This window comes from Hippoglossus stenolepis, chromosome 20, assembly GCF_022539355.2.
Source record: "Hippoglossus stenolepis isolate QCI-W04-F060 chromosome 20, HSTE1.2, whole genome shotgun sequence".
Classification (NCBI taxonomy): domain Eukaryota; kingdom Metazoa; phylum Chordata; class Actinopteri; order Pleuronectiformes; family Pleuronectidae; genus Hippoglossus; species Hippoglossus stenolepis.
Genome location: NC_061502.1, coordinates 19,103,164 through 19,114,225, shown reverse-complemented (window position 1 = coordinate 19,114,225; position 11,062 = coordinate 19,103,164). Strand labels below are relative to the sequence as shown.

The window sequence follows — 11,062 nt, the reverse complement described above, 5'->3', positions numbered from 1 at the left end:
TTAAATACCAGCGCTGGACAAACAGGGTTTTTGTACAGGACGATGAAATGAAGCTGTGGGTCCTCTTAAAGTTTCTAAGTGGTTCCCAGCAAAATGAGACATGGTTTTGTTATTAGCTTTGTTGTCCGTCCAGGTGTTAACAGTTTTACAAAGCTACAGACCAAGGGAGGTAATTGTTGAATTAAGTCGTTCAGTTAATCCGTTGGACAGTTTCGGGAAAACACGCCTAAATCTGCCAGTTTCATTTTGAGTCACATGATCTGGAAGCTTATTGGTCATCAGGTGTGAAGCTTGGAAAACAACTTTATGGTGCAATTCTGTAAAATCATTTACAAACACACTTACTGTCACACATGAATCACACACAGAGTTCACAGTGTCGTGTGTGTGTGTGTGTGTGTGTGTGTGTGTGTGTGTGTGTGTGTGCAGGCCCCTCAGTGTGAGCAGAGGGGGGGTGATTGGTCTGTAGTTCGACGCCACCTCCAGGAGCTGATCAGGGAAAACTCCGAGCTGAGGAAGAGACTGACACTCGCTCTACAGCGCTGTCTGCTGGCCGGGCGATGCACTGCACCAACGCACTGCGCGTACCAGGAGGAACAGACACAGGTTCGATATCGACACTGAATCTTATCAGCCTGTTATCTTATCTTCCATTTCAATCCTTTATAGTTATTAACATCTGTGTCATTTGATCCTGGATCGTTTCACTCCATCGAACATATGAACAGACTCGAGTGTCTCCAGCTCGTTGTGTGTTGAACTGAAGTCGATGCACCGAACAAAACTCTTAATGCCACAAAACCTGCTCGGTTACATCTTGGTTTGAACCACCGCGCCTGCACAGTTAACATTTGCATGAGTTACACCCTCAACATCAAAGCCTGTGGCCTGTTCTTTCAGATTCGTTTCAATCACTTGTTCCTGAGCCTTTCGTTCCTCACACACAATCAACAAAGAGAAGCACTGTGATATTTTGGCCGAAACAGATCAATATATTTACATCACCCACGATGCTCTGCTTCCTTAACCAGAAAAGCCGCGGCTAAAACAAATCGATGCAAAACAGCAACAACACCAGTGGCTGCTCTACACCGGCTTCACTCTGGTTCACACTCCTCGGTCTGAATTCAGTTCTGCTTGTTTTTGTGTGAAGGTATTTATTAAGATGAAGGTTGTGTGGATGGACACGTCAGCTGTAGTGTAGACGAGGCCTGTGTCTCACTCCGAGAGGACGGACGAGCTGCTCCACACAGTTGTTCTTTATCTCTGTGAGCAGAGGAATGTCCTGGACAGGCTGCAGAGACAACGCCTGCACGTGAAACACACTCGCACTTCGGGCGTCGTGCGACAACATCTTCATTTTCTCCTCCTTTTCCTGTACGAGTAACGTCCAGTGATGGCTCATTTCAGCTGGACGGATTCCACCTGTTGAGGAGGAGGTGCGTGTTGCTGAGGTTTCATCATGAGCACGATCTAAACCCTGAAACAAAGACCATATAAGGCAACAGGCTCCACTGCACTCGAGGTGTTTCAGTATAGAACTGAGGCCTCGACACATCAAAGAGTCAATTATAGAGTCAGTCGTCATATTAAAGGACCTGAAACACTTAGAATACAAATATTAAATATACATTGAATATTTATAGTAGAGCTGCCAGTGATGTGGAATCATTACATCTCCTGGATGTGAAAGAATAAACATTAAAACTAGTTTGACATAAAGTTGGAACATGTACAAATGTCTTTATGAAGCAAGTCATTAATAAATACGTCCGTTTCAAACTTTTTAATAAAAAAATGAATGAATGAAAGAAGCTGTGCTGCCCTCTACTGGCCCTCGCTTTTCTCTTTTACTCCTGAGAGAGACGAGCTTTTAATTGAAGTGAGAATACAAGTGTTTTGCTGTATTTGCTGATAATTTGCCCGTAAAGAAACAATAACTCTCACTGAGCAGCAGTTCACTGTTTTAAGTTTTTTTTTTTCTTAAAGCTCGTTTCTATTCTACAGTTGTGCCACTTTTCCGTTTAAATCTTTCAGGCATCAAATGAGTCAAGTGTGTAAAAGTCTGCTAAGTGGCCTTTAAGCTTCCCGGCAATAATTCATGAGCACGAACAAAAGACGGTGTCGAAGAACCGACTGACCTCATTACATGTTCATGCAGTGAAAGTCGAGACGCTGCCCGAGTCTGATTTCACCTTCACAGCTCAAACAGTTCAGGAGTTATTTCTCATAGATTTACTGTATAATTTACATGTTTTCCTGAATTAGGAGTGAAATACATAAAATTACTTTTACTAAATATGATATATTTATCAGGTATGGTCTTGAAGGTTAAATGATATCAAATTCCATGAATTTAAGATTATTTAAATAAGGAGCATTTTTATTTTACTGTGCATGTTAATGAAGTCTGAAATAGAAATCTAAGATCTATCAGAGATAATAAAAATAATGTTTCATGTTTCACAGATGATTATAAACAGATGGATCAATAGATAGATAAATATGTATATTTTATTAATCCCCACATCGTAGCACTGCAGTACAAACCAGTGATGATAGATAAGCCATCATTCGACCTGCAGGAAATAAAAAGAAAGTGCATGTTCACGGATCTTTAAATCCCCATGTGGACGGTTTGTGTCTCTGCTCAGACGGAGCTTCGTCTGTGGAACAGAAGCCTCCTGCTGACGAGGAGGATCGTCTCCACCCAGAAAACAAAAACCGTCTCGTTCTTCAACGGAGACATGAAACACGTTTTAGAAGACGGGAAAGTGGTGAGATCTCAGTTTGACTCCGTTAGGTCTGTTTGGATGCTTTGTGTTCACGCTTCACCCGATCGAACGTGTGTGTTACAGGTGTATTATTATGCCAGTGCACAGATTACACACACCACCCACCCAAGTGGCCTGGAGATCCTTCACTTCCCCAACAAGCAGATCGGTAAGAGGCCAGATGGTGAAGCTACATCTATCAGGGGACTGTTGTAGTTTGAGTTTTATATTATACATCTTTTATATTCCTTATATTTAAAGGTTTAAAACAATGTGGACGTTCTCGCTTGCAGTGACAAACCTACAGAAAACTATCACCTGAATCTGGAAAGTTTCTGCACAGTCGGACCAATAAGGACTTTGGAGGCCGATTGTTTATTCTCCAAAATAAAATCTTTGAATATTTCTATTCACACTTTGGTTCTGTGTGTCCTTGTGTGAACAGAGAAGCGACACCCTGGAGGGAGAAGAGAGATCGTATTTCCAGACCAGACCATCAAGTCTTTGGAGCCCGACGGCAGCGAGAGGACGATCTTCAGCGACGGCACCATCGTTCTCGTTTCACCGTAAGACTGATTCCTGTCAGGATGAGCTTCAGAGCGTCTGCAGGGTCAGAGAGTCCGTGCAGCCGGAGGAGGAGCTTCCATTGAGGCGGCCAACAGGCGTCCTCATGAATAAATAAAACCGTTAGAGGTCACACAGGGACAGAGCTTCACATCATCCACTGGTCAGCAGGTCAGACAGAGGATCTCTAGAGGCTTTGAGCTTTGTGACAGATGTGGGAGTGAAATCACAGCTGGTTCAAAGCAAAGAGCTGGAGTTCATCAGTGTTTGTCTGCAAAGATTATTCAAAAAGACGTCTCCTGACTGTCGTGGGCCGTGTTTTTAAATGTGCTATATAAAGTTTTATGACTACTATGATTATCATCTTCCAGGTCCGGTGAGAAGATGATCGATTTCCCCAGCGGTGAGAGAGAAGTCCACACTCCTCAGTTTAAGAGGAGAGAGTATCCTGACGGGACGGTTCGGACCACCTACCCCGACGGGCGCCAGCAAACCAAGTACACATCAGGCCGAGTGCGAGAAAAGATCAGAGTCACTCAATCTGAATAAGTGTTTGTGATCACATGGGCAGGAAACGTTATTTTTAAATGTTTGTCAAGTTCTGTTTGTGTCACACTTGTATTTCTCCTGATCATGCAGCAGCTCTTTCATCTGAATAAGTGATGAACTTATTAATGTAGCACGGTTAAGTCTCCGTGAGCGAAAACTGAATCTGTCAGTGAAATGAATTAAATGTCTTAAACTCCACAAATATAAATGTTGAAAGTTTCTACTCATTTTACTAAAGATTATATGACAACAACAATTCAATATAATTATGAATTATTTTCTTTGTGCTGTTGTAAACACTGTAAATAATGTGTTAAACCACTTTCCACTTTCTTTGAAACTGATAAAAGGATAAAAAAATATATATTTTTTAAAATAAATTAAGAAAAGATTAAGGCTCAAATCAGGATGTTTGCTTCAACGATAAGACTGAAAATATTTCATAAAAGAGAATCAGGTTCTCATCTGTTTGGTTTTATTTCTTTAAGGAAACTTGTTGCGCTCATATTCAGGTTAACAACTTTTAATTTGTGTTATTACTGTAAAAGGGTTAAATGCTCTAATGTTCAGTAAACACATCACTTTCCTCTTTCAGCCTCCGTCTCAAACACTTTAGCTCCGGTCTCTTTAAGTTGGTTTGAAACATTGTCTGAGAGACGGAGGATCCTTCGGGCCCCAGAGCAGAGAATCAAAGTCTTCTTCACCCTTCTTCGTCCCCTCTGCCTCGTCGGACTGACCTGAAGTCAGCCGACCCGTCAGCTTGTGAAGCTCCTGCACGACAACCTTCACGTTCAGTTTGTGTCGGGAGGCTTTCAGGGTGGCTGCGTTGAACGGGAACGTCCGTATGAAGTCTCCGACTCTGACTGGAGGAACATCTTGTCCAGTCGGTGCAGTGGTTTCCTCCAGAGGAGCCGTTACTGGGACGCGACTCCCACTGTGAAACAATCACAACATTACACTCTGAGAAGCATTGGATGTTTTGACACATTAACACGTGAACAAACATCAGTGTGATAACAACAACCTAAAACTACCGCCTCCATCCACTGACATGGAGGAGGTGGTGTTCGTGACCTATACTGCAACCAGCCACCAGGGGGAGGTCAAGAGGTTTGGCTTCACATGTAGTGACCCGTCTTTATCTACAGTCCATGGACCAGACAAAGTAAATCACCTGTAAATGTTGGGGAGCTTCCAGGCCACGGCAGATGGTTTGAATCCCAGCCCCCTCGGATGTCGGATCTCGGGTGTCTTCGGGGAAACGTCCGTCTCTCCTGGACGCGTGTGTCTGTTCACCACTGACGCGTTTGTCCTTGAACGTGAGCCCAGGATCAGGTTGAGCGTCTCGTCGCTGTGGGTTTTTCTGGCTGTGGAGTTGATTATTCTGACCCCGGCTGCACACGCTTTGTTTGAGTTAACTGGTGGAAGACGTCTCGACTGGTCCGCCACAAGAGCACGTCGTCTTGGGTTCATCCCTTTAGACTGTGGGACAGTTTTAAGCAGAGGGAGTGTCTGAGTTTGTGAGGACGTAGGAACATACGAGGGCCGGTCGCCGTGGAAACAAGGCTGCTTGCACTTAGGTTTCTGATTCGCTCCGTCTCTTAGGCCGTCAGTCGACGTGTAGTTCATCAGGTCAATCAGATCACTAATCAGTCCCCTCTTCACTGAGACATCGGCGGGGCAGTCCAGGGTCAGCGCGGGGCTGTAGTTGACCTCCAGCAGCCAGGGCTTCAACCTGGCGTCCACGAGGATGTCGAAGCCGAAGAGCTCCACGCAGTTGGGACAGGAGGGAACGGAGGGAGCGATGGTGAGGAGGGTCAGCGTGACGATGTTGTTGATCCTCTGCCACAGAGGAAGCTCGTCGACGTCCTGGCTGTGGAGGAAGTGCCTGAACTTGCTCATGGTCCACTTGCACCCCCGGCCCACTCGCTCCTTCTCGGCTCTGTAGAAAGGGCCGAGCTTGTTGATGCTGGAGTTGGTGAGGTGAGCGAACAGGTTCCGCAGGGACGACAGGCTGTACTTCTCCGTGGCGAAGCGCACCAGCCCCTCCTGGTGGATGTAAACAGTCAGTGGATGGAAGCTCTTCACGCACACGTAGATCCTCAGGTCGAACTTGTAGCCAGAGATCAGCAGGGGGTCGCTGACGTACCGCTGCACGATGACGGAGCAGTCGTAGACCAGGTCTTTGATATCCTGGAAGACGAAGATGCCTCTGCCTCTGGAGAGATCCACAGGTTTACAGATCCAGTAGAGCGACGGTCCTCCGGTCAGATGCAGTTTGTCGTATTCAGCCAGGAAGCGGGTGTAGTCGTTCGGGAGGATGAAGCTGGAGGGACTGAAGTCGTAGAGCGACGAACCACACGAGGCTCTCATTCTCCTCAGGTTTCGTGCCAAGCAGTCCTACCAAAGAGAGACGAGCCATTCAGAGTGCGATCAGCCACCAGGGGGCGTTCAAGAGGATTTGGCCTCAGTTTTGAGTCCAAATACTGATACATCACTTTTAAAGTTCATATGAAAAGATTATTGACATTATCTTCCATTTAGAGTCTTTATGAGTTGGCTCACGTGTCGAGGACTTCACCTTGCGTGTGATGCCAACAGTTTTGGGATGGTGGTTGAGGCGCTGCCACGGCAACAGGTTGTGATACTCGGAGCTGCGGAAGGCCGAGCCCCTCCAGTAGAGGTTCCAGTCTTCCTCCTCCCGTTCTCCATCATATTCTTCCCACCCTCGCTCGAGGAGAACGTCTCTCAGCAGCTCCGGAGCTCTGTCGTGCAGTCGGAACACCAGGGACGAAGCCATGCACCATCGTAAACTACAGAACCAACAGTGAAACAAACATATGGATCAGCTGCACGACTTTGGATCGTCTTTATATTCGGTCTCAGAGCTGAACAAGGTGCGACAGCCTTTGTTCTGAACATCGAACAAAACAGTAAAGTTGTATTTAACATCAAAATGTTCTGAAATCTTTTGAGATGCTGGTTTCAGAATAAGTGGAACAAATTTATGATGTATGAAGATGTTTTAAATTGTATTTCAGAGGCTTTTCTCTTTTCCGAGACTTAAAGATAAATTTATGAGAGAATATTGAAACATTTAAAGTGCAGATAAATTTGAATAATAGTAACACACAATAGATATAAAAGTCTTACCTTGTAAATGCTGAGTGCCCATTAGGTCATGGTCTGATTTTCTGTGTGTCCAATGACAGCGTTAGAGAATAAGAGTCTTTCCTCTTACATCACTTTGCTTCAAGTGTTTGTTTACAGGCGTCTGTTCACCTGGCTCCTCCCACAGACCTAACCAGACACACACACTGTTCAGACACACACACACACACACTGTAGATGGTCTGAGTGAGATCAGCAGCTCCGTCACTCAGGAGTTCGTCGCCAGGTCAAATTTCAAGGACTTGATTAAAATCCCTGCTTAGTTCCACACAGACGTGCACGTCATGTTACTGAAGTTAAAACGATCAGCGACTTTAAAACCAGACACACACTCGGTGCTCTTCTTCTCTCGATGTGACCTTTCAGATGAAGAGTTTAAACTTGTGCAGGCGGGTGAAAAACAAAGACACAGAAAACAGGATCTTCTTTGTTCATAAATATGATTTTATTACATCTCGAGGCACAAACCAGCAGCAAACCCGCTCACTGTGGCGTCATCCGCTCGGCTGAAAGAAGACACACGTTTTAGTATCGTTGAAATGCTGCAGTTCGTGGTTTGTTAGCAGGATTACACAAACAATGAGCAGTTTGTTACCACAGTGGTAGAGTGAGTTGAGTTTCTGGATGTCCAGCTGGCTGAGATGTGTCCTCTGACCCATCTGGTCCCCCCCCCTCTTGGGCAGCAAAGTGGGACTCCCGTCCTGACTGAAGAAAAACCTGCGATGACAGAAGAATAAGTGTAGTGCAGTCCAAGGACCAAATGATCAGAGTGTGATATGAATATTGTGTTTATGGAGAAGAGACTCACCAGCCATAGTGCATGATGGAGTCTATGTCATACGGCAGATTCAGAGTGTTCCCATGTTTCACCTTGAAGTTATTTTGTCTCCCTTGAATCAGAAATATTATGAATCACGCCTCGACCTTCTGAAGACCCACGAACCAAAGTATCACACAACATACAAACATGAATCTGATCGGTGTGTCCTCTGAGGCCTTCACCTGGTGTGATGCTCTGCCACTGCACGCTGACGTACTGGTCCCGGTCGTCGCGGGTGTGTTCATGATGTAGTCCCAGTGCGTGGACCAGCTCGTGGCAAAGGTTCCCCACGCCGCACGACCGACCATAGTACAGCGACTGGGCTCCTCCCTGACAGCCCACGAAGGATGCACAGCTAGAGGAGACAAGGAGGAGCCGGTTTCTCTCTCGTGTCCGATAGTAGTTTAATAAAAAATACCAGAACTGAGAAATAAACCACATTCCACTGGTTTCATCCTCCTCACGAAACCGCCTCAGTTTTTTGGGGATTTCTTTACAAGATCCTGTTGATTATGTTTAAGGTTTGTGGCCTCGCTGCTTATTTTTCTCTCTGATATTGATTTAATTATGAAATCTAAATCCTTTGTGTCGTTAATTTGCCTGTCTTCTCACCCTTCTCCCTCCTTGATGTCCAGGTAGTTCAGCTCCTTCGTGTGAATTTTGAAGCGAATACATGTGACGTTTGAGATCATTGTGAAGGCAGTGTCTATGTCTGACTTTCGATCAGCTGAAAACACACAAACAGTTTCATCACTACACACACAGACACACAGTGGTCTTTACATGAGACGTGAGCTTGAACCACAACAACTCACCCAGGTCATGACTGATGACGTAAGGGACGGTGGCGTCCGGCCACAGGGTCTGCACAGCGTTCCTGACCTCCTGTGACAGAACCACAATCTGAACACTTCCATACTCAAACTCTTCATCATGTTTTAAACCATTTTTCCCAACATTCAAAACACTTCATGTCATTTTGCCATTTGTTGCAGATATCATTTCTTCTCATTTTAAAATTCCCAGTTGAAGCTGCATCTTTCCTGCAGCGGTGTTACCAGAAACTTCTCTGTTCATCTTACCGGCATCAGAATGTCTCCTTCTTGGACAATCAGGTCTTCTTGAAGCTCTACAAGAGTTCAAATATCAGGTAAAAACACAAAACACACATTCTATATTTGAACTATTATGTTTTTTCTGTACATTTATCAGTAATAATTTTTATTTTACCCTCTAAAGTTTCCGAGCTGTCGCTCTGCCACGACCCAAGCTTGGAGGAAGCTCCCCGAACACCTACAGATTTAAACGTTACTGAAATTCGAAAACATAAAATTGCAATAAATCTTTAAAATACCAATGAGCGCCAACCTGTTGTTGGATGAGTTGCATTGTGGGTATTATTTAAAGGAAGAGCGCCGACTGAAAAAGAGAAATCCAGTAAAAACCATCAGGTTATGGGAATAACCTGTTTAAAAATGAAAATGATTGAGCATGTAAATACTGAACAGTTACCTAGTAAAGGCTGTGAAGTGTTTGGCTGCTGCACATCGAGCGTCGGACTGACCGTCACATTACCTGAGCAAAGGAGGGAAGAAGAATTCTCTCATACATACAACATATTATTACCATTATTACTTCCTTCTGAACTTCTGTCTGTCTCAGTGCAGCTGGTGAAACTCCTCAGCTTGTTGTGGACAGTTTGGTTTTAAAACCAGGATCAATACGATGATTAAAAAAAGGTTGATTCAGTGACTCAGACTCACCTGAGGTCGCCTGAGGAAAGAGAACAACCTGAAAACAGTCCTGTACTGTGAAGCCCCCCTGTTTAACAGAAGCTCAGTCAGAGACTTCAAGCAGCGATCAGATTATTTTAATGAACACTTTTAGTCGTGTGCTGTGTTTAATATTTTGATGTGCACAGTGAATTTCATGTTTATTGTCTGTATTTGGTGGCAAATTAGTTTCCGGCTTAAATTGCAGCAAATATCCAAAGAGCACCAACCTGTGTCAGCAGCAGCAGGAGCAGCAGGAGCAGTAGTAGCACCCTGAGGTGGACGTACTGGGACTCCAGCAGCTACATGAAGAGAAAGAGTCAATCATCATCATCACTCAGCTGAATATCTGCTCTAACGTCTAACGTCTAGGTATAACGTACCTGTGGACAGGCAGAGGACGAGCAGGAGCCACATGGTGCAACACGGCATCGTTTCACGAGCAGAGGATCTGAGGAGAAGAGGAGCTGAGATGTTTCCTGACTTAAAACCTGGTCACGTCTCAGCAGGTGGGATCACTTCACTCTGATTATGACCTCTCAGTCCGGCCTGTAGAGGGCGCTACAGTAGGTTTCTCAGGTTGTGCCATGGAAACTGAATATAAAAGACATTCATAGTTCTTCTTCTGGTAGTCAGCTGTTAATTGTGTGTCTGTTTGTGTAAGTACCCTGAGCACAACTACACCAGAGTCAAATTCCAGGTGTGTGTACTCGTACATGGCAAATAAAACTGATTCTGATTTAAGGTTGAATCTTTTTTTTTTGCATCACAAGAACCTACAGTCATATGTTTAATCATATTTATTTTTATTATGATCAACACTAAATTGCACACAGTCGTAAATATCAGTCTTCTATACATGCGATTGAATTATGCAAAAACTACCAGATGAACTACCACAAAACTTGGTAGAAGTATGTGGTATGTGTCAGGGACCTGCTCCCGATGTAAATATGATGTACTTAAATATATATATTTATATATATTCTAGGGTAAAGAAAACAACAAATTGCACAATTTAGATGAAACACACTAGTGAAAACATCACTAGGATCATTTCATATTCAATTTCTGCCAATAGATACTTTCACCTGAATCTTACACACTGGACCTTTAACATCTGGTTCACATCTGGGCCAAAAGAGTTTTGAGTCATTCCTCAACATCTGGTGTAAGAAGCTCAGAACCAATCACCAACTCTCATAGAGCAGATGTTTAATTGAATTATTTGCTTTATTAATGTCTCGTGCATATTATACAACACTATTCTTCTTTCTGCTCCTTTTCATTTGAGATTCAGTGTTTGTATTTAATTTCTTTTCTTTGGTCGCTGACTGAGGCGAAGTGGAAACACCAGAGTCCGCGGGAGTGCAGTTCTCCCAGGGCACGTGAAGGCAGCGCCAGTCACCGTC

General features: G+C 44.3%; 3 protein-coding genes across 5 annotated transcripts; 1 reads left to right on the top strand and 2 right to left on the bottom strand.

Annotated features, from left to right (window-relative positions):
- The first annotated feature begins 2,616 nt into the window (after positions 1-2,616).
- Positions 2,617-4,124, top strand: si:ch211-140l13.3 (centromere protein J). Of its 2 annotated transcripts, XM_047338126.1 has the most exons (4): positions 2,617-2,777; positions 2,859-2,943; positions 3,220-3,340; positions 3,710-4,124. In XM_047338126.1, exons 1-4 carry the CDS (start codon positions 2,628-2,630, stop codon positions 3,885-3,887), a joined length of 534 nt encoding a protein of 177 aa, XP_047194082.1. In that variant the 5' UTR covers positions 2,617-2,627; the 3' UTR covers positions 3,888-4,124. The 2 variants fall into 2 exon arrangements, with proteins under 2 accessions (XP_047194082.1, XP_047194081.1); XM_047338125.1 differs by having other exon boundaries at positions 2,617-2,943.
- A 250-nt stretch (positions 4,125-4,374) lies between these two features.
- Positions 4,375-7,182, bottom strand: ttll2 (tubulin tyrosine ligase-like family, member 2). 2 transcript variants are annotated; one of them, XM_035144221.2, is made up of 4 exons: positions 7,041-7,182; positions 6,469-6,700; positions 5,062-6,287; positions 4,375-4,821 (listed from the first exon to the last, which is right to left on the bottom strand). In XM_035144221.2, the coding sequence occupies exons 2-4, from the start codon at positions 6,685-6,687 to the stop codon at positions 4,515-4,517; spliced, it is 1,752 nt and encodes a 583-aa protein (XP_035000112.2). In that variant the 5' UTR covers positions 6,688-6,700; positions 7,041-7,182; the 3' UTR covers positions 4,375-4,514. The 2 variants fall into 2 exon arrangements, with proteins under 2 accessions (XP_035000112.2, XP_035000113.2); XM_035144222.2 differs by lacking the exon at positions 7,041-7,182 and having other exon boundaries at positions 6,453-6,601.
- A 299-nt stretch (positions 7,183-7,481) lies between these two features.
- Positions 7,482-10,160, bottom strand: LOC118099566 (hatching enzyme 1.2). Its single transcript, XM_035144231.2, has 12 exons — positions 10,034-10,160; positions 9,881-9,952; positions 9,391-9,453; positions 9,247-9,297; positions 9,109-9,171; positions 8,961-9,007; positions 8,694-8,763; positions 8,491-8,605; positions 8,061-8,233; positions 7,867-7,948; positions 7,654-7,775; positions 7,482-7,564 (listed from the first exon to the last, which is right to left on the bottom strand). The coding sequence occupies exons 1-12, from the start codon at positions 10,080-10,082 to the stop codon at positions 7,542-7,544; spliced, it is 930 nt and encodes a 309-aa protein (XP_035000122.2). The 5' UTR covers positions 10,083-10,160; the 3' UTR covers positions 7,482-7,541.
- Between the last annotated feature and the right edge of the window lie 902 nt (positions 10,161-11,062).